Source organism: Euwallacea fornicatus, chromosome 27, assembly GCF_040115645.1.
Source record: "Euwallacea fornicatus isolate EFF26 chromosome 27, ASM4011564v1, whole genome shotgun sequence".
NCBI lineage: Eukaryota > Metazoa > Arthropoda > Insecta > Coleoptera > Curculionidae > Euwallacea > Euwallacea fornicatus.
Window position 1 is genome coordinate 1,285,822 of NC_089567.1, and position 22,440 is coordinate 1,308,261.

General features: G+C 33.4%; 5 protein-coding genes across 12 annotated transcripts; 2 read left to right on the forward strand and 3 right to left on the reverse strand.

Moving 5' to 3' along the window:
• The first annotated feature begins 1 nt into the window (after position 1).
• Positions 2-697, forward strand: LOC136347236 (protein C10). The gene has a single exon (XM_066297026.1). The coding sequence runs from the start codon at positions 112-114 to the stop codon at positions 487-489; it is 378 nt and encodes a 125-aa protein (XP_066153123.1). The 5' UTR covers positions 2-111; the 3' UTR covers positions 490-697.
• LOC136347237 (cyclin-dependent kinase 2-associated protein 1-like) lies at positions 611-3,551 on the reverse strand. The gene is made up of 3 exons (XM_066297027.1): positions 3,032-3,551; positions 2,757-2,955; positions 611-2,438 (listed from the first exon to the last, which is right to left on the reverse strand). The coding sequence occupies exons 2-3, from the start codon at positions 2,947-2,949 to the stop codon at positions 2,266-2,268; spliced, it is 366 nt and encodes a 121-aa protein (XP_066153124.1). The 5' UTR covers positions 2,950-2,955; positions 3,032-3,551; the 3' UTR covers positions 611-2,265.
• A 136-nt stretch (positions 3,552-3,687) lies between these two features.
• LOC136347235 (histone H3.3A) lies at positions 3,688-5,428 on the reverse strand. Of its 2 annotated transcripts, XM_066297025.1 has the most exons (4): positions 5,289-5,382; positions 4,793-4,823; positions 4,432-4,724; positions 3,688-4,135 (listed from the first exon to the last, which is right to left on the reverse strand). In XM_066297025.1, exons 3-4 carry the CDS (start codon positions 4,711-4,713, stop codon positions 4,007-4,009), a joined length of 411 nt encoding a protein of 136 aa, XP_066153122.1. In that variant the 5' UTR covers positions 4,714-4,724; positions 4,793-4,823; positions 5,289-5,382; the 3' UTR covers positions 3,688-4,006. The 2 variants fall into 2 exon arrangements, with proteins under 2 accessions (XP_066153122.1, XP_066153121.1); XM_066297024.1 differs by lacking the exon at positions 4,793-4,823 and having other exon boundaries at positions 5,289-5,428.
• A 367-nt stretch (positions 5,429-5,795) lies between these two features.
• unk (RING finger protein unk) lies at positions 5,796-14,873 on the reverse strand. Of its 6 annotated transcripts, none has more exons than XR_010733462.1 (13): positions 14,368-14,873; positions 14,055-14,264; positions 12,564-12,850; positions 12,369-12,504; positions 11,935-12,313; positions 11,687-11,870; positions 11,523-11,624; positions 11,335-11,466; positions 10,980-11,271; positions 10,609-10,804; positions 10,285-10,553; positions 8,108-8,200; positions 5,796-7,251 (listed from the first exon to the last, which is right to left on the reverse strand). XR_010733462.1 is itself a non-coding variant. In XM_066297002.1 (13 exons), the coding sequence occupies exons 1-13, from the start codon at positions 14,496-14,498 to the stop codon at positions 7,155-7,157; spliced, it is 2,376 nt and encodes a 791-aa protein (XP_066153099.1). In that variant the 5' UTR covers positions 14,499-14,871; the 3' UTR covers positions 5,796-7,154. The 6 variants fall into 6 exon arrangements, 5 of the variants coding, with proteins under 5 accessions (XP_066153099.1, XP_066153100.1, XP_066153098.1 ...); XM_066297002.1 differs by lacking the exon at positions 8,108-8,200 and having other exon boundaries at positions 11,935-12,056; positions 12,111-12,313; positions 12,369-12,519; positions 14,368-14,871; XM_066297003.1 differs by lacking the exon at positions 8,108-8,200 and having other exon boundaries at positions 11,935-12,056; positions 12,111-12,313; positions 14,368-14,868.
• Positions 14,874-15,048: 175 nt separating this feature from the next.
• On the forward strand, positions 15,049-19,558 carry LOC136347231 (H/ACA ribonucleoprotein complex non-core subunit NAF1). 2 transcript variants are annotated; one of them, XM_066297015.1, is made up of 8 exons: positions 15,049-15,324; positions 15,373-15,558; positions 15,951-16,150; positions 16,218-16,483; positions 16,633-16,796; positions 16,854-17,112; positions 17,581-18,120; positions 18,506-19,558. In XM_066297015.1, the coding sequence occupies exons 1-7, from the start codon at positions 15,312-15,314 to the stop codon at positions 18,101-18,103; spliced, it is 1,611 nt and encodes a 536-aa protein (XP_066153112.1). In that variant the 5' UTR covers positions 15,049-15,311; the 3' UTR covers positions 18,104-18,120; positions 18,506-19,558. The 2 variants fall into 2 exon arrangements, with proteins under 2 accessions (XP_066153112.1, XP_066153111.1); XM_066297014.1 differs by having other exon boundaries at positions 15,050-15,558.
• Positions 19,559-22,440: the final 2,882 nt, after the last annotated feature.

Below are 22,440 nucleotides of genomic sequence, written 5' to 3' on the forward strand. Positions count from 1 at the left end.
ACGTGTGACGTTAGCTTTGTATGTTACCATTGTTGATTGTTTTTGTTTACCTTTTTGCAACAAATTATATTAATTATTCGTTTCTTTTTATAAATTTTAATTCGCAGCAAAATGTCCAAGACAGACACGATGCCTCACCTCTCACCAGAACGCGCTGCCGAAATCCTGAATAAAACTTTGGATCATTTGAACCTCCCAGAAAATACCCAGAAAATTGAAGAAGCCAGAGACAATGTGGGTAATGAAATGTTAAAGATGATGCAGTTCATCTTCCCGGTAGTAATGCAAATTCAGATAGACGTAATTAAGAACTATGGATTCCCAGAGAGTCGAGAAGGCATAGTAAAATTTACTCAGATGGTTCGGAGCTTGGAACGAGATGATGCAGAAGTGGCACGACTGCATGGCTTAATTAAAGCATATTATTTGCCACCAGTCTCTGCACATACAACTAGTGAACCTGGGGAAGAAAAAATTAGTTGTAGTTAATACCAGAGCATAGTGAAATTTGTTAAGAGTGAATGTCAACGGTACAAAAATGGTTTCAGCTTGCATATCCATGAAAGTGGATGCATGTAGAAAGATTGAGTGCGAAAGAAAACACTGGAAGTTAATATTCCTTGGATTAGAAATACCATTTATTTTATACTACATGGGACTATTTTACGCAAATATAACTTATCACTCAGTATAAAAATAGTCAATATTTTTATCCTAAATTACTTGACCTGAGCTGCTGATTTGGCAGTTTCATTTTCTAAATATGTGGATATTTTCCTTTTAAAATCAAAGGTACAAATAGGCAATTCTACAATGTTTTGCATTAAAAATAAACTTGCTGTGGACAACAAGAGTAAATGTACTGTACTTATGGTAACAAAATTGGCTAAGCTCATAGGAATAAAACCTTGAGTATGGACAAACACCACATTATAAGGCACAGAGTTAGAAATCCACTCCCATGGAAGTAGTTTGTTAGATAATAATTTTATCAAACTATCATTACAATTATTAAAAACTTAAATATATCGAGCAATAGTCACTAATCTTCCAAAAGATTTATGTATGATCTCCAAATGTTTCACTCTGTGCAATGAAGATGACACACAAAATAGTGCCATTATGTTCAGCATTTACATATAGATTATCACAATACTATTTGTACTGTTTACTGTACAGAATCTATTTGGAAAATTATCACATTTGATTTAATGGGGCACCAGCATGTATTTTAGTTAATTAGTGTAATCTACTAATCTTTCAATCAACAATTGAAGATAATTTTATCAAGATCTCATAGGACACCTCTGGTGGTGCTATAATTTTGATCCCTTCTGAGGTCTAGATGTTTTATTTTCCAATTTAACTCATAAAAGAAATATGATTCTGTGAGGGAAAATATACCCACCTCTACAGACTACTTTTTTGTAGCAGAATCTAAATCCATATTACAGTCCTGAAAATACTAAGTTGAAATTTCTTATATGAATCACTATTTGCAAACTTTTATAAAAAATGCAGGGTAGTTGGGTATTAGCTCTTCAGGGCATTAGGCCCACTTTTATGTCCTAAAACTCTTCGGTGATGTGCCACAGATAATCCATACCATTAAATTCCCATTCCCTCTTTCATTTAAAAGTCTTTTTATTAAGAGTTTTTTTTTTTATATCTAAGGCTGTTACTGAATTATTTTAGTTTATGGACTGCAATCATGTGAACTGGCAAACATAGTGAGCATAGAATAATTCAACTTAATATGTGAAAATTTATACACTGTGTGTCATTATTGAAATGAACATTAAGTAAAAAATTTAGGTCTGCAAAGGTTTCGTTTCCGAGGTACATGGGGTGAAATTTTTAATTATTTATTTAGGGCTCTTAGAGTTATTGAAATATTTAGCACTGGGATTCAATACACTTTTAGTACTTGCTGTGCATGTCCAAAAATGGGCTCAAAGGATTAAGAGAATTGAAATTCGCTAAACCTTTGTGCCAACTGATTTTAGGTCAGATGTTTATCAAGTCTTGGAACAAGAACCTTTAAATTTATGTTGGACGCTTCATACTGCTACAACTAATTCTGATAACATTCAATGTTACCATAGCTAATAAAATAGCTAAATAACTTGAGACATAGAAATAGCTTTCAAAATACTTTTGCAAAGTGAAACATTACTGTTTAAACACATTTTCTCACCAGTAACAAGTAATAAAAACTAGTCGACAAACTGCTGAGCAAACAAAACTGGAAAAGGTAAAATTTCACTATTGTCTGGCACTCCTCTCTGTCTCAATTAAACATTCTCTAACCAAAAGTCTTGCAGAAATAATACTTCTTTTCAACCTTTCAGCACTGCTACGACTACCTGCATAAGTTGGTCTAACCTCTTTACCCATTTCCTCAATAACAGCAAGCAGTTGGGCATATTTGGATATACCTGAAGTGCAGCTTTGGTGCAAATATTTTGAAATTAAGCCCCTGGCAGATGATGTAATGATGTAATTTACCCCAATAATCAAGTAGCAGAAGTTTTTTGACTTTGATGCCTTCCAATGTGATGTCCAGAAAAGCTCTAATTTCTCCCAACTTAATTGACTTCATATTTTTGAAGGTTTTCAAAATCACAGAGATTTATTGCACAAATTAAGTAAAGTTCGTTTTTGGTCCGAAAAATTCTGATCATGTGAGGATTATTAGTGCCATTTTTTTACCACAACCAACTTACATCCTCTGACAGGGGCTTCAGTAATATTACCTGCTTGGGGGCTGCTTTGCCCATCACTCATACCACCAGAATTCATTGTATTGTTTTGCATTTGCAATTCCCGTGTAACATCTCTGTGAGAACCGAGATTTATTGCTGACTGTGATGGTTTGGCAATAGGTATTGCTGTAACTGTAACATCGCTCAATTTCGATTCTACTGCTTGAATGTCCACAGCGTCCATTTATGACTGAAAAACTGATATTTTAGACTGTGATAAACCATAATGTATGAATATAATTTTGTAGATTTATGAGTAACCTCACCTTCTGATAAAATAAAAATAGTGTGAGAATTACAGCAGAAAACAGTCTCAATTAATAAATAAAGAATTCATTAAAAAATAATACTCCAAAAAAAACTTAATGATAAAATAATAACAATACAATAACCCCACTTTCTCCCCCCTTTTAACTCAAATTGATGACAGCTGGTCAACAATCAATATTATTCATATGTATCATCGCGCATGTTTCTAAAATTGTTTTATCGTTATTTTTTTATTAACTGATGATTTTATACAATTCTATAACAAAGTAAATATTTCCCTAAATAAGTATCACATATCTAGTAAAAACCCTGATACAGTATAACCCAAAATGTCATACAAACATGTTGGACTACTGTAGGTTAAAATAACATTATTCTTCATTTAAGTCACAAAGGTTTGTATATTAAGTTATGAAGTGTGGTAAAATATCACATATTTGTGTATTAAAATGTGTCGTGGTACTTTTTTTTTATACCAAACTGTATACTTAATGCAATATAATGAATCTCAATAATGGAAGGGAGCATAATTAAAGGAAAGATCCATATTTTAGATCCCAGGGAATTTGACATTAACCCTCTTTTTACCGATTCCCTATGTAACGTAAGGGAATGAGGCTCCCAGTAAGGAGAGGTATATTCAAACCCAAAATGCTAGGTACTCATTTTATTTGAGAAATAAAATTGTTAATTTATCAAGAAATTCCTTATCAAACTTACTAATAAATCCTTAAAACAAACTTACACATAAACAAATACTAATGTATTTGTTGAAATAGCACTCATACTGTTCTGGTTTAGTACAATAATTTGTACTAAACCAGAACGGTATAAGTGCTATTCCAACACTGTTAACCAAATTATTGGAATATGATTTGACAAAGAAAACATACAAATGATTTAAAAAAGAATAAATGTGAATATGACATTATGTGGTCATATTCATATTTATTCACATGTTCAGACATAATTTAAGCTCTTTCGCCTCGAATTCGACGAGCCAACTGGATGTCTTTAGGCATAATTGTCACCCTCTTTGCGTGAATAGCGCACAAGTTGGTATCTTCAAACAAACCAACAAGGTAGGCCTCACTAGCTTCCTAAGAAAGAAAAAAAAAAGTAGCAAAAAGTTCTTAAATCAAAAAATTGTACATCAAATATCCATATATTCAGATTAAATTAAGTACATTCAATTCAAATCCCAATTGCAGCTGAAATACTAACAATTAAACAGTGAATATACATCAAATCTAATATTTTAAATCAGTTCAAGGATTATGTACACCTACAGCCATATTATCTCTGTAACTTCCAATATTGTACATGAAAGTTGCGATTTGCACTATACATTATTAACACTAAAAACAGATAATTACAAAATCCAAGCATTACTTACTTGTAAAGCTCCAATAGCGGCAGACTGGAAACGAAGATCAGTCTTGAAATCCTGGGCAATTTCTCTTACCAAACGTTGGAAAGGTAATTTGCGAATAAGCAACTCAGTAGACTTCTGGTATCTCCTGATTTCTCTGAGAGCTACAGTACCGGGGCGGTACCGATGAGGCTTCTTGACTCCTCCAGTGGAAGGTGCCGATTTCCTTGCAGCTTTAGTGGCCAGCTGTTTACGTGGAGCTTTTCCTCCAGTCGATTTACGGGCAGTCTGCTTAGTTCGAGCCATACTGTTTTAGCCTGGATATAATGCCACTTTGTTTTATTATTGCTTAATAGTAAATCCTTTATGGACCATGCATGCATACCCATGTTTAAAAGACCAAAATTGTAGAAAACCTGCAGGACAAAAGATAGTCGGCAAATAGTGGGTTATTCTTTTATAGCTTTATTAATGAGATCAATGACTATGACAGCAACAACTATGGATAAATGAAAATAAATACGTGTGACTGACCTGAACAAATCAATATGAGCAAAATCGGCGGGAAACACGACTTTAGGGCATAATTAATTAAAGATTAAGAGTATTTGTAACAATAATCAAGAAAATTATAAGATTTCAGGTTTGAGAAAAAATAAGACTGCAATTATGCTTTTTCCTATATCGCACTTTAACGATTATTAAATTTACATGACCCACAACACAGACAAGATGGCGGCCTGCACTTCCAAGGATCGAGATTTTCAAATAGAAATTTCGATCCCAATTAAACGCGAAATGGTATCAAACGTACTCAAACGTATTTAATCGATCAAGAATTAAACAAAACGGGCATTTTTACCTAACTAAATAACACTCACCTCACTTTTCCTGGACAGAAGACTTTGCACAATACAAGAGTCGATACAATTCCTGCACTACTGAAAACTGAAATGAAATAAATGATGATGAAACGAAGACAAGCGAGCACCGAACAGGGGAACGCTCTATTATGGTAGAATATGATTGGCCCCACGATCGATTTAAGCAATTTGATTGGTTGGAGCAAGCCTGTTGTTTATTGGACAAGCGCTCGGGTATAATCGGAGTCTCGAATATATTGATTTTTGAACATTTTCCGCGTACTAAATTTATAGCCACTTTTAGATCATTAATAATTAATTATCCCTAATAGTTCTTACTTTAATTGTGACTAATTTTGCTAGAATCGTTGAGAAAGAATTTAAAAGCTCATAAGACTAAAGAAAAGTGCCTAATGAGGATTTGAATTTAAATAAAGGATCGTGTGATGAAATGACTATTTTCAAAGGTAGCTACGACTCACTGAGATAGGCATAATTGTTCTAATGCGAAATAAAACCTCAACGAAAATTAAAATATTTATTTTTATAAAGGAAAATGTTTATAAAACTAGCCACGAAAGGTATAATATAGGTTCTTAATTCTTAGTCCTACCTGAAAAGTAATGACACAGTAATTTACAATAGAGAACACTTTATTTAAAAATATTTTAGAACTATGTTATATCATATTCACATCTAGTATTGCCAAAAATCTCTATAATAGTGTTACGATGCCCACTTGATCGTTTGTACTTAAAATTAATATTACATTTTTTAAATAAGTATTCTTGTTCTTGCTTATTATAAGAGATTATAAGTGTAAGTATTAAAGGGTAGTTTTACTTGGATTTTAGACGTCTTAGAGAACCGTCTCATGTTAACGTTTCGTTAATAATACTGGTCTCTTTATTGCAAACTATTTGCTAAATGCCTCAATACATATGAAATGCCAAAAAATTAGGTATAGTTGCTTCAAATTCAACTCGCGAGCTCATACTTTTTCCTTATTGCGGAGTTTACGTAAGTAATAGTCTATTACATCATAGCATAAAAATCATTAGCAATTGACTTGTTAGAACATGATTATCCTATTGATTTGTATGATGCAATACCTACATGAGTGTTGTATTTTAGCTCTTTTCCATATACTATGTATGTTATAAATTACTAAAATTGCTTACATCTAGTACTACCAGACAAATTTCGATACTTGGGGATAGTTGCTAACTATTATAAAGGGGTTTCATGAAGATCTACTGATTTCTAAAATGTTTCGTAAGACATAGTTCTATAGGCCTACTAAGCCTGCTGTTAACTTAATTTAATTATAAAAACTACCCTAATTATAATGATCCTTAAATTATCTGGCCGCAAACAACATCTTTGTCAATCTTAAAACATACGAATATTAATAAGTGTCATTTGCAATTTTTAGTCTCCATTAAAAACCTCACTCTTGCTACCAATAAAAAAGCACACGGTCCTCTTCCCTCAAGAGATAAAATGTGAATTTTTTCTATGTTAAATATGGCCGCTCATTTTTTCAGTCTTCCTGTAATACTAAACTTATACTCAAATTAATTTTTTTTTACCAAAAGAACATTTTAGACTATCGAGGAAAAGATCTGTGCGATTCATTATTGGTGGGACTTTTTATCGAGATTTTTAAAATTAAAACTCAACATCTACCCCACAAACTTCGACATGCGGTCATAACACGCTAACTGATGATTTGCCCTATGTCTAAATCACAATTAACAGTCTTCCTATGAATTTAAAATCTCATTTAAAAAGTCCATTATTTTGTTATGCAAATAATACATATCAAAAATCGTTACAATTTGAAGTACCACATTCAATTAGTAATAACTTTTCTTGTGCCGTTTACATAAAAAAAATGTCACACACATGCAAAATTTTAATTAAGTTTCCAGTTTCATTAATTATTGTTTTTGAAACCTTGAAATTGCCCCTTTGACACCTGAAATATAAAAAGAGTGGACAATCTTGGTGGTTGTTGGTCATGTTTTTCTCGAACTTTTTCTTTTTTAAATAATATTTCGGTGTATACCATTTAAAATTGTTAACGATTATTAGAAATGGAGTTAAAACCTTTTCTTATTGAACCTTTTGTTCACTACAAAGTACTCAAAAGAATTTTGGATCTTGCTTTATACATTAAATTAAACAGAAATAATATTAATAACCAATGAAATAAATTATTCATGATTACTGGCAAATTGTACACTTAAAAAATGCATCGAACTACCTCAAAAATGTAAATAAACACTACATATTACACTCACAACGATTTTGCAAATGACATTTAAGAAAAAATCAAATGAAAATAAGGAAGATCTAGGTCAGTCAGTTTGAACAAAATGATGGAACAAATAATTTTGCTGCACAACCTTTCAAAGAACATAGACGCTACTTAAACAAAAACTTCTTTGAAACTGTTACCGGTCAATTATTCTTGGTACGTAAAAGTAACATTTTCGAATTAAAAAAAACTAAATTCAATGTAACTGAGGCACTGCAAATAAGAACCTATTTCATCCTTCTCTTGCTGACATATTCTAGTGCAGCAATAATTCGAAAATAAGATCAAAAATAATTTGAAAATCCTAAACAACTTGTTATATAATCCACATTAAAATCCACAAATAATTAACTTAACTTAGATAAATTTAACACGTCCTCGAATATTTTAATTTAAACACTACATTCCTTATTCTATCTTTTAACATGGATTATCAACAAATTAAATTGATCAAATAATTAATTTGTTGTAAACACATCGTGTGGCGAAGGTTATAAACTAAAATAATACTTACTTTTTCAAAATAAGTAACTCTATAAATAGTAGTGATGCTACCGTAATATTCATAATATTATATACTACTTCTTTACATTAATCTTTTTAAAGTCTAAAAGAAGTTTCATATAAATGACTACGAACTATATAGTAAATTTGTTAAATTGCAAAGGGGTCGCGTTGGGGGCTGCCCATTCTGGTTTGCTGTGATAGTCGCGCTCATTGTACTTAAATGCAGTGCCGAAAAATGATACAAAAATAAAAACCAATATAATCTGTACGTGCATAATATAATTGTGTTGCAACTCATAGCCAACGATTCCCGAAAAAGACATTTTCGAGAATTAGATATGAAAGGACAGATAAAAATTAACCATTCATGAACACAAAATTTGTGGGAAATACTTAAGAAACTGTTGTAAAAACATTAATTATTGACCGGCAGATCCCAAGTATTAACACAAGCAGGCTATTCTCTGAGTGATATTAAAGGAATATTTAGTTTGTCAGATCTAAAATATTTACTAATAGAAGAAATTATCTAGAGGAAGTCGATGTTTGGATTAACTTGAAGTTCTTCTCAACAAGTTAAAAAAAAATCCCTCCACCATAATGTCACTGTTTCTGTACTTACCAGAGTTTTCCCGTCAACCTAACACAAATCAATTCAAATTTGCAGAATGACCTAAATTACTGAACCAAATGATGAGTTAGATGTTTTGTCACATGTATTTGCTGTTATAAATTACTGTTGTGCACTGTGTAATTTCTTACGAGAACTAGATATTTAATAAAAGTTGAATTGATATCTGAAATTTTTACACTGTTAGTTAACAACTTGAGGTAGAGTAAAACTAATTTTATTAAGTTTCTAGAATTTCGAACTAAATACTAGACGTTTGAAATATCTAATGAAAGTAAATTAGGAAAGTGTATATTGTTTCACTCTATGACAAATCGTTCAAAATCACAGAGCTCTTTAATCTAAAGTGCAATATACGACACAATTTATAAAAAATATTCAGAAGCATCTACAGAATGCTCGAATTCAATTACGTATGGTGAGAAAATATATGGTGTTACAAGTTCAAGCTTTGGTTAGTTCTAAGTTGATCTCCGAAGCGTAAGCAGCGCTGGTACGCACAATAATATCTATATTTTCTAGTGTCTACTGTGTACGTTGCTTATTGCAATTAGACATATTTTTCCAAGTTACATCTTTAATTATTAGTCCACAAGGTAAAAACTGTGTTTGTGAAAATACCATTTGTTGTGGTGGAAATTTAATAGAAATTTTGAATCTTCGCCCTAGTTTTATTTCTGAGGTGCAAAGAATATTAATTCCCATTTACTGCATTTCTGAGCATGAATAATACCAATTTTTGGAGAAAGTAATTGTAAAATTACATAGCGCAAACACGTTAAGTGCGCTTGGTTTTCACAGAAAATAAATCTTCTGTTCAATTTAAATATTCCGTCGCGGTAACTTAGATTACCACTAACAGCACTCAAAATATTTTGTTATTCCAATAACAGAAGTTACAACCAAATGTCATAAAATAGCCGATTCTCAGTTTTCTTTGGCATTTTATATGGGACTTTGAATAATTTAATAACACCAAATTACACGAACATTTCTTCCAATTGCTTGGGAGACAGTAAATCTATGTGCGTGATAACATTGGCTCAGCTTAAAAAATACCAAACCCTCAGGTGATTGATAAATGGAGAAATTTTAACAAAGAGTTTGACCAATTCGAGGTAGACAATTTCGAAGTTAAAGTGAAGGTAAGCCAGAACTCCGACTTGTCAATATATGCAAATAAATATCAGTTCGCGCACGACGATTATTCACATATGCTCCGGACACTTCATCGATTGATTATAAAAACTTGGAAGAAACTGAACATTTCGCTTAATATGAATATCGCTGGTGTTAATTTCAAGTGAATAAACCTAAAATATTTTGCACTTCTATTTATATGATATTTGAAACATAAATAATATTGTATTTTGTTTGTATTTTTGCAGGATGTCTCTTCCAAGCCAATTAAGCTAGAGATGCAAGAAGTACACATTCTTTTCTTGGCTTACGGAACAGTGAATAACAAGTTAAATTTTTCATCAAAATAGCAAACACAGCCTCAGAGCAACTCACAGCCGAGCCCTTTACAAGCCTAATAACCTTATACTCACACACCGGCCACAAGACTGTTCGGTGTTTGGCAATACGGGCACTGCGCCTGTGTGTTGGCGCACGTATCGCACAACACGAAATGATTACAATTCAAAGTAACAGTCCTATTCCTTTCCTCGCACACCATACACTTGGAAGCGGTCTCTCTATACAAGACTTTTTCAATTTCTTCCAGATCCTGTCTTATTTGGGAGTGTATGGATTTGAGGACACCCAGAGATAATTTACTAAGTTCTGATACTTTGGTTAATCTACGTATGTGTGGGTCCTGAAACCAACATTTAAAAAATAATAAAAACTTACAGTTTTTAAAATAATTGTACCTGTAGCTGTTCGCATTCTATTTTTAATGTCGTGTACTGATTTAGAGTTTCTTGCAGTTTGCTTTCTAATTGTTTTGCTTTCATATTTGCTTCCTCAGTTTCACGTTGCCAAGCATCACAGGCTTGTCGTGCCTGTTGAAGCCTATCTTCCCAGTTATTTAATTGCAATCTAGCTTGAGATAATTCATCTCGGAGTCTGAAAAATAATGATCGATACAAAGGGCTAATTTTCCTCTCTTCTTTAACAATGTAGGTCATGACAATTTTAATAAAGAAAAATATTTGTTTTTAACAAAACGTGTGTGTGTCAGTTATCAGATTAATAAAATGTTTGTTTGTTTTATTGTAAATTATTAATAACAAGAACGCACCTGGCAACTTCCAAATTGTTATTCAAACTTGGCGACATGCTGAAACTATTGTGATTTCTAGAGCTGGGTGATATGCTTTGGGCTTGAAAGTCAAAAAAACTTGAAAAACTATTAAGTTTAGAGGCGCTGGTGCTCAGTTGTTGAATTTGGCTGTGATTCAGGAAGTCCATGCTGCTGTCAGGCTGTGAAAATCGAGCAGCAGTTAAGAATGGCTGTAGAGGACTATTATTAGGGCTAAATCCACCCAAAGTTCTAGAAGCAGCGCTAGGAATGTTGACTGGGGCTGAACTACCTAAAGTAATTAAAAAAATGTTATTACAAAATTAATTCAAATTTAATTGAATATGGATATCACCTAAAAGACCTGCAGATGATGCTAAACCTACAGAAAATGAATTTGGAACTGTTGGAGAACCTGTATCCAAATCCCTATCTAAAGCCCCAGTCAAGTTGAGGTCCTCTAGATTTAAATCATCCAATGCATTTCCTTGCGAGAGAAGAAGCAATAAGACTTTTTAAAATGCGAACAAAAATAGACCTCACCTACTACACTCTCAACTGTGTCATTTACGGTGAAAAAGGAGCTTCCTAAATTACTATAAGCAAAGCATAATGACTGCTTTCTTTGTTCTCGTTCTATAGGATCTACAAAGTTTACTAAAAATTAGCACATCAGTAGTTCACATTTGGAGGGGTTAAGGGCTTACCTAAATTGGGATCTTTCTCAATTTGTAATAATTTACTTGTGAGCTCTAGTCCTAAAGTATTATGTCTTTGGAAAGGTAAAGTTTTATGTGCTAATTGGGCTCCAGGGGCTTTGTTACTGCTACAACTATTTGAACCTATCGATGAAGCTGACGAAGCCGATTCGCTAACCTCACTGCTTCCATTCTACACAAATAAATTTACAATAATAATGCTTCAAACCAAAAAAAATATATCATTAAAGGCTTACAGAACTTTCACTGCTTTTTTCTTTCTTAATATCTGAGCTGGTTTGTGGAAGAACGTTAGACAAAATTTCTCCAAAGTTTGTGCCTGAGGCATCAGCAGATTCTCTAGAAACGCCTAATTCCTCTGCAAAATTAACTTGGTCAGAATAAGCACTTCTCAAGATTAATTTAAACTCACGTTCTACATGAGCGAAAGCACAAAAAACGCCTCTAGGGCAGTAGCCTGACTGTTGAACATCGTTGCATTTAGTGCTCTTGTATATTTCTGGATGAAATTGCTGCTCTGTCCTAGTATGGCAGTAAGAACACATGTCCCCAGCATCACAGTTGCCAGGTTCTCCCCACTCCTCCCCATGTTTAACATTGGGACATGGGGTTGATCTAAGAACCAATATTTACCATTTCACTTCAAACTAACCCAAAAATCATATCTTACCGATATTTAAATTTTCTAGGGCTTCGTCTCTTATCTTTGCTATTGTGATATTGAGGGCAAGCATACCCTTGCCTACACAATCTCGGTGGGCGCTTACATGGCTCAGTTTTATAGTTAGACAACACGAAATTTGTATCTACAACATGAGGGCCTAATAAAACCAGCATGAGCAATATTATTATCACAGACTCCCACCTTGCCATTTTGGATCTTCATTCATTAAATTTCTTTCTTTGTCTAAGGCATTAGGGCCATTTGCAGAGCTGCTACCCTCTGCTTCGGCAGCTTCCAATGCTTGGATTTCTTTAATGTCATATACTGGAGGTCTATGGTCATGGCTACCATGTGCAAATGCACAATGCAGCCCATTTTTAACACAATAGCCCCTGGAATCTGTGTCGTGCACGCACATGCATGTCTTGTAATATCTTAAGTGATAACGTCTTTCTGTATCTCCTGCTGTTCTATGCAAATATGGACAACTGCAACAATTATGATAATTGTTATAGTGGGAATTCATTTAGCAGACATTAAATAACAGTAAAATTTGAAAATGCATTACTGAAAGTCAGATGACCCTTCAGATTTTTTACATTTTACATTGACATTAGTTTTCATTTAAAATTTTTATGTCACATAACAATAAAAAAAAACAGGTTGAACCCACATTTTATTGTCACCAGGCACATTGTTACACAAAGCTTCTACTGCAAAAAAATAATATTTCTCTGCCACTAGATTTTACATAACAAGATCTATAGGATACAGGTCAAACTTACTTATAGTGTCCCTAAATGGTAATATTTTAAAATCATCCTATAGGTATTATTACAGGGTTTAGATTTAATTACTTACTCACCTGTAGATGCCTTCTTCAAAGAGAAACTGTCATGTTAAAGTGGTGATAGACTGCTCATTATGGTGACAAACATATGATTGCTTTATGTTATGTTAAAGACAGTACATGTGTTATGACAGTTTTTAAAAACTGATATAATAACTGAGTTGTTCACTCATGGATAATCAAAAATATCTATAAAATATTGTAAGAAGTATACTGTCATTTTGGAAGTGGGTTTCTTCTCTGTTAGAATTGACTTTTAAATTCTTTTTATATATTTCTGCTACTCAATAGAAACTTTCTACATAATAAAAACCAAGAGAACCATAATACATCTATTTTCAGTATTGTTTTTTTCATAATAAAGTGGCAATACTTTCATTAATAATGAAAATGTGCTGCAAAAGTATCAAAACGTGTGTTCAAGGCGTGTGCCTTAAACACTTAAGAATCTTCCCAAAAGAAAATTAAAACTGTTAGTGAATACATAGAATAGTGTTAAAATAATATATTTAATTTCTTATGTAATTGGGACATACAGTCCAGGGCTTGGACCAGGATAGGTTAGTTTTGTTGTCATTTTTTGTTTTTATTTGAGCAAGAAAGTTGGGTTAAGATTTGGGTCCCAATGTCAAAAACATCTATTTACGGAGGTAATTTGATCTATTTTGGACTAAAAGCCACTTGTTGTTCAATTCCTAAATCGGACTGCTATGACAAGTGCGACAAATAATGTAAAATCGGACGATAAAAAACTAGAAAAGGTAAATGCGCCACAAAAATGTCACACCCACCATTTGTAGAAAAGTGACAGATTAGCTAACCAAATCACAAAGCGTACTCACTCGTCTCCATCTGGACAAATGCCCGTTGTTTCGTCGTATTTTGTGCAATAATTATCAGCGCTATAATTAAAGGTCCCATCACGACGTCTCACTGGTCTACGACGCCTCTGGTTCATAAAATGCCAATGAAAACAGGTGAAAGGACGATGCTGTGTACATTTGTGTTGTAAGAAGAGCGGGCATTGCTCGACGCGAAATTCTTTCAGATATCTACAAAACAACCGCACATTTCAGGATGATTCAAACACGTAATTGAGCGGAATTCGTTCGAGAATGCTTAACAAAAGGATAAATTTACTAAAAATACACTTACGAGTAATGATTTGGCTTTTCCGTCTGAGCTGTCAACAAAGGTTTAGACTCTGACGGCATTTTGTTATCACTGTGGCGCAAGAGACTCGCGCAGGGCACGCTCGTGAATGGCGAATCACGGCATGTAAACATGGTCACGTGCGTGGAGAATCATGGGAATATGATGGAATTCAAGGACGCTCTTGTTTTGATGAAAAATCTTGTTCACCTGCGATTTCTCACTTACCTTTATTGGGCTTTTTGTTAATAACATTATGATTTATGGGTTTTCACGTTGCGAAAACATTGAAATGTTAGAGAAAATGTCGAATTTGAAGCGGAAAATGAGTTTATTTTTGTTTTATTACCTGTCAGGTCGATCTTTTTGATTTTTATTTATAAGTAAATGCAAGGTTTTTAAAAGTGAAATTAAATTTGCATAATATTAAAAATATCAATATCAATTTAAAGCATTCAATTTATCTTTATTTTTTATTTACTATTTCTATTCTCTTTCCATGCATATCGGGCATATTCGGGAGATTCGAATCGGTTTATTTCGGTAACTGTGTGAAAAAAAATTATTATATTTCTTCACTGATTAATATCTGTCTAATACATTTCTGTCCCCCTTTGAATAATATATAAAGGAGACATAAATAAAATTGACAGAGAGAGAATAACATTATTTGGACGTTGACATTACTGGCATTGACAATAAACAATTAATTTCAAAATGGCCGGTCTTTAAATTCCTGTCGCGCACGTTTTCCGGAGAGAAAGATATTTTGCACCGGTTTGTTATATAGATGTATGTATTTATTTTGCGCTTTATATGTTTTCCTTTGAAAAATGTAAGGTAACCGAAAATTAGATAACAGTTGTTCCCCAAAGATCTCGTACATAGAAGGTGACACTGACATCAATTATTGCCATCAATAATCTTAGGAAATTGTTGATAAGGCAATGGATCAGTGCAGTAAGCAATTGAGTGAAATTAGTAAACCTTCTGAGGAATCCCCTTCAGAAAAAGACAGTCTTCCCATATTTAAGAATGAGGTGGAATCATCTCAGGAAACATCTACGAGGGTGGCCTGTAAACAAACACCTAACGAAAAAAACCCTAAGAGAGACATTGTCATTCCAGTGGCAGTAAATGCTCATATAGACAGTACTACTCTAGAAAAACCCTGCAATGTTACAAATAATGAAGGTGAGTCATTTTCATAACTTTATTGAATTAAATGACAGTTTAATTTAAAACAAAAAAGCTTTTATGTGCTTATGGTTTATTTACATATTGTGGGCCACCCTCACATTGAGGGTAAAAGAGCATTGAAATTTCTAATAGTTTTCAGAAAAGTCCTTTTCCTGAAAATAGGTTATACTCATTTTATTATTTCTTTTATCTTTGACAATTACTACTAACCTATTACTACTACAAAAGTAATAATATATAAATTACCAAAATAAACACAGTTTATATGTGAGTTGCTTGGTTTCAATTCCAATTATTAAAATTGAAACAGTAAAATGTATGCTTTTTTGTTTTTTATGTATTTATTTTTCTCTTATTACTCCCAAATTAACAAAGTTTTATTTCAGCTAACTCAACAACACTTACTTCTGAATCTTCAGATTCAGAAGTTTCTAGAATTCAGCAAGAAGTAACCAAACTTAATATATCAGAAGGTGATAAAAATATGAAAAAACCAAATTCTATACCTGCATCCAAAGTGGTAGTTAATAGGGAGAGTGATTCATTGAAAAGTCTTTTATTGTATGAGGGAAGCAGTGAAAGTGAGGTATGTTAAAAATGTTTATGATGGTGCTATTTTTATCTTATGGGCCACCTATTTTTTTTTTTAATAGGATAGTGACGTTGAAAATAAAAATGAATTTGTGCCATCTGCCAAGATGGCAACAGCCAAAGTAAAGACTGTTACATCTTCAAAAAAGTCTGGTAGAGAGCCATTAGATTATTCATCAGACTCTGGTAGTGGCTCTTCTGACTCTGAGAGTGATTCTACTGCCTGCACCTTATCATCAGAAAGTGATAGTGATAGTTCAGTAGGACTTTTTGAACATTCAGATGATGATTCCGGATCTGTGATAATTACTGTGGACAATGCTATTAGGTATTTGCCTTTTTCTAATGTAGTTACATGAACATACATGGTTATTAGAGCTAAATTTTACATAATTTTTTTAGAAATATTTTTCTTTATTAAATTCGCAATGATTATTTGTTTATCAATTGAGTATTCATACAAAATTTTATCTCTAGAAATGAGAGTCCTAACAAAGGGGCTGTAAAAAAGACACAAAATAAAACAGGTCGTGATGAACTGGAATTGTTACCTCCAATTCCAGATTTGTCTCAACTAACTATTGGTTCAGATGTGGAATTTATGCATATGGGAAGGGTTTCTGCAATAATTTTGGAATGTGGTAGGTATAACATATCATTATAATGTCAATTTTAAATTAAACTAAATAATATTTTAGTAACTGTTATGGCTCTTCCTAATACTCCAGCATTTGACTTAGACACAATGCTTTTTATCAATGATGAAGTTGGCAAAAAAAAGAAACCTTTGGGTCCTGTTGACGATGTTTTAGGTCCTGTTTCTGAGCCCATTTATTGTGTGAGGTTCAATAATGAAAATGAAGTTAAAGCAGCGGGAATAGAGTCGGGAATGAAGGTGTTTGCGGCTCCAAAAAATGAAGAATTTACAAAATTTGTTTTTGTGAAGGAGTTGCTGAAGTAAGCTTTGTTGTTTTATGGTATGACATAACGCTTTTTCTGTAGGAATCTTTGAATAAAAATGTTATTGTTGTTCAAGGTATATTAGTTATTATGAAAATTACAGATGCAAAGTTTTCGCAATCTTTTACTTGATTTTTATAAAACGATAGTGACAAAAGCTGTCATTTTTAGATACAGAGATGCAGGACGTTTTAAAAATCTATTTTATTTATCCAATATTATATCAAAAAAGTAAACATGGATTCTAAGAGGTACTTCTTTAGATCTGCAGTAAATCAGTTTTGTTTTTTTTTGTATAACGCGATATAGGATAACACTCAACGTGTTTCTTTGTTAATTATCGTTAATGTGTGGATGAACTCAAATTATTATACCACTTCTATTGTCAATTATGCAATACAAGTACAGAAACATAATACAAAATCAGGACTATAGGTTTTGATATTTAGAATTTGTCTATTTTAGACTAAAAGGAACTGACGCCTCCTGGTTAAATGACCAAGAGCAACCAACAGAGATGGCCGAATTTTCAGATGACGAAGAGGAACGAGCAAACCGCTACAGTCAAAAAACAACTTCCGGTAAACGAAAGTTCGAGGACAGTGTGGAAAGACATCGACAATACGAACGAACCATGAATCAATGCAACACCTTAAATACGCGAGTTTGTAGACTTATGGATACCCATCGTAGACTCTCTAGACATATTCATCATCACCCTGGGAATACTGTCGTGGCGCCCACTTTGGAGGTGCCACCTGTTGGTTGCCCCGAGCTTTCGTCGGTTCTACCCGGATTTAATCCGACGGTGCCTCCACCTGGATATGGGCCATTAGGTGTTGGGCTTTCCCAACCTTATGTTGGTCCATCAAATATGTTTATGCCAGATAACATAATAAACATGCCTGTTCCAGTATCATTATCAGGATTTAATTTCAGTTCAGCACCGCCAGTTTTTAACAGTGTTGAAGGACCGCCTGCACCTTAGCAAGGGAGTAATTTAGGGTAAGAAAATGATTCGTGTGTTTTTGCATTGTAGTCAAAGCTTATTTAAATTAGTATTTTGTGCAATAGACTGTTACGTTGGCTGGTGCCGTTATTTTTTGCTCCAAAGTGACTAGACTTCAATCTTATCTTCCTATACATTTATAATTCGCGGACACCAATGTCGTTTTAAATGTGGCTACTACGCGATACTACACACAAAATGCCCATAATTTGATAAACTAATCGCTATTGTATATGTCCTTTATTTTTCTTTTAAATTCGTTTGATTTGTCATTTGCAAAAGGTTATTTCTATTAATGTCCTGCTCTTTCAATGTACTACATTATTCAACAATTTTTTTAAAGTAAAAGCACTTTAATACCTACTGCTTAATTTCTTTTAGGAGGAACCCGATTACAGCAACAACAGACAGTCATGAAAATCCGGACAACTACTTCACAAATAACGGGCGAAATTACAAGTGTACGGGTCCACCCGCTTAGCATCAACCATTTTAATATTGGTTGTTCCAAAAATTAATAGTTTTTCTCAAAGGCAAATGCTTGGTGGTAGGATTGGTACATTTAACTTTAGGTTAAATAGTACAGTCGTGGCACGAAGTTATTAACTGTTGTTTTCCTATAAATGTCTACAATAGAGTTTTAAGTTTATTTTTATGAAAAAGGTTGTGTAAATTACTATTTTAGATACTTTTTTCTGTTTTATTTCTCATAAAGCGACATAGTGTATGGTGAAAGTTTGGCAGAAAAATGGATTTTGAGTTGTGAAGTTTTTTTATATTATACGAAGTTTGCGGTACCTCGATTGATAATGTATGGGAAACAGTATTTTGTTTGTAGATAACGTGATATTTTAATGTGATGGGTATCACTATGTGGCTTCGAGTAATTGATTTTATTAGGTATTTCTTGGCTAGTAATAGGTGTTTCTCTGGTAGTAGAGTAAATCTCTCGCTTAAAATGTTTAGGTTTTAATTAAGCACTTTTGTTGGGATAAACTTTGTATTTATGCTTGCTAGGTTTAGGTGTGATTCTCACCGACAGGGTTTTTTTAGGTATGAACTTAACTATTTACATTTTATAGCAATAGTTACTATTGAAACAGTGGTTATATTCAATGTTAAAATTTGCTAGCTTTTGGAGCTATTTTATCTACAGATTTATTTAATTTTCACTAATTGAAGTTAATTCATGAGGAATACCTACTAACCTCCATATTTTCGAAAAGTCAAAGTCGCATTTAATATTTAACCGAGTAAAGTTCGGCTTTGGTTTATTTGGACAATATGGGAGTAACAGGTCAGTTCTCAGCGAAACTACTATTAGCCATATATATTTCTCGTTTTAACAGTGTTTTAGGTTATTTTGTAAATATTGCAAAGTTGTTCTTTTGTTTTTAATATGAGTTTAATTAATATAAAATATGTTTGTATGAACAGTTGAGTCATTTTTTTATTCATGGGTGTCCCAAATTTTCTTAACCTGTAATTATTTCTAAATCCCGTAGAGATAGCAAAACGATGGTTTGAGTAAACAATCCAAAATTCAAATAACGAATTGCGACGTAGCATTGAAATTTTTTAGACTGCATGTGAAAATGGTGTAGTAGCATTCCTGCCATCGACTGTAATTTTGAAGAAACGAAAAGAAAAGTAGTAACTTAATTATCCGGAATCGGAAATTAATTCAAAAACTACATTTCAATATTTTTGTTATATTTTCCAAATTATCAAGAAAAAGAAGAATATTATATACATTACAATAAAAAAAACGCAAAAAGCATGTAAACATTCATACATATGATCTTCGTCACATATATAACTGTACGGTGTTAAATATTAGACTCCAAGGTAGTGAGTGCATCACGAAGACCCGAAAGTCACTAGACGTGTAGTGCCGAAATATGTAAAACGTGACGGTCACGAGTACTTCACACAGCGATATATATATATATTATTTTTTCATTATCCTAATCATTATTAGATTTAATAAAATTAAATTAGTAAATTACAAAAAGTGACCTTTTGTTTGTATATAAAATTTCTAAGAATACCTCTTTTAATTTGCAAGTTTATGTGTGTAATAAATTGAACGGCAACTTTATTCCGTGAAATTAGCGGATGTATTTTTTGACCAATTAAAGTGGAAAAATGTCATTATCACTCTTATATATTCTTTTAATTTTGGAATTAGATCTCTAGGCCTTAATTCAGTCAAGTTAAGCATTTTCACCCTTAGCTTAACCAGAAAAGTCCCCTCATTCCAGGTAAGGCGTCTTTTCATGTAGTTTGCCTAGTCCCGTCTCACGTCATCCAGGTCAATTCAGTCTGGTCCCCCCCGTAGTATCAAGTATTGATTTTCCAGCAATTCAAACGCCATCTACAGGTCAGGGGACTGTATTAATTACAGTTTGCTTCCCCCATCATTCTACAGTTTCCTAAGAATAATTTGCACGCCATCTTCAGGTCAGGGGACTGTATTAATTACAGTTTGCTTCCCCCATCATTCTACAGTTTCCTAAATACAATTTGCACGCCATCTTCAGGTCAGGGGTCTGTATTAATTACAGTTTGCTTCCCCCATCATTCTACAGTTTCCTAAGTACAATTTGCACGCCATCTTCAGGTCAGGGGACTGTATTAATTACAGTTTGCTTCCCTCATTATTCTACAGTTTCCTAAATACAATTTGCACGCCATCTTCAGGTCAGGGGACTGTATTAATTACAGTTTGCTTCCCCCATCATTCTACAGTTTCCTAAATACAATTTGCACGCCATCTTCAGGTCAGAGGCTGTATTAATTACAGTTTGCTTCCCCCATCATTCTACAGTTTCCTAAATACAATTTGCACGCCATCTTCAGGTCAGGGGTCTGTATTAATTACAGTTTGCTTCCCCCATCATTCTACAGTTTCCTAAGTACAATTTGCACGCCATCTTCAGGTCAGAGGCTGTATTAATTACAGTTTGCTTCCCCCATCATTCTACAGTTTCCTAAATACAATTTGCACGCCATCTTCAGGTCAGGGGTCTGTATTAATTACAGTTTGCTTCCCCCATCATTCTACAGTTTCCTAAGTACAATTTGCACGCCATCTTCAGGTCAGGGGACTGTATTAAGTACAGTTCTCTTCCCTCATCATTCTACAGTTTCCTAAGAATAATTTGCACGCCATCTTCAGGTCAGGGGACTGTATTAATTACAGTTTGCTTCCTCCATCATTCTACAGTTTCCTAAGTACAATTTGTACACCATCTTCAGGTCAGGGGACTGTATTAATTACAGCATCTTACATATTTCCATTTTTAATTTTTTCATTCCTGGCTCCCATAGCACCATAGGCGTAGTCCTTTCAAAAATGAATATCCCTGCTCTTTCTTCCACACCAACCGGGACATAGACATTACTCGAATACGCCCATTGGGGAATGAATTAAAAATTAAAAATCTAATAAAAATTAAATAATTAAATAAATAAATAAAAATTAGCCGCCGCGACCCACCCTGCTGTTAATTCAGTTAGGTTCCAGGCGAAATCAAGCCTTAGGAGTACAAATTTGCATTTACTTCAGATCTTAAACCAGATATGGGCATATGATTTACTCGCTGATGCCAAATCAAAATACAGCGAAGCTCTTTCTCGTGATCGAGGCATATCCCTCAGGGACAGTACCGGCACGGATAGGGTTATTGAGGATCAACGAGGTTTTTAGTGGGTTAGCGCTCTTAGTAGCGAGTCCCACACGCCCCTCCAAACAAGATCGGAAAAGTGTATTTTGAAGATTTTCCTCGTTAACAAAAGGCCTTGATTCAGTAGGAACATGCGAGAGTAAGAACGAAAATTTTGTCTAATTAATTGATTATGATTTTTTAACCGATCATTAACAAAATTCTCATTCTCACTCTTATGTGTTCTTCACATTGTAGAATGAAGCTGCAACCCCCTGATTTTAGTGGAACATCTAAGAATAAGTGTGCAATTTTTAGCGAGAATAATTGATCAAACAATTTTGATTGGTAATTTTTTTTGGACAAAAATTTAAATTTTACTCTGTCGTTACATATTACGGAAACGGTAAACATGTAATGGCTAATAGCGTTTGTTGATTTTGACATTTTTGAACACAATTTAATTAATTTATGTCATAGAAGCCCGTACATCCATTATCCTTTTCAATACATATATTATACTTGTTTCACGATAGATTTTCGGCAATCAAAAATAACGTGTTGTTTAAGGTAACCAGTATCGGTCCTTATATTGCAGTATCCATTGGTGCTAATTAGAGTAACTGTTTTGATTAACGTTGAAAATAC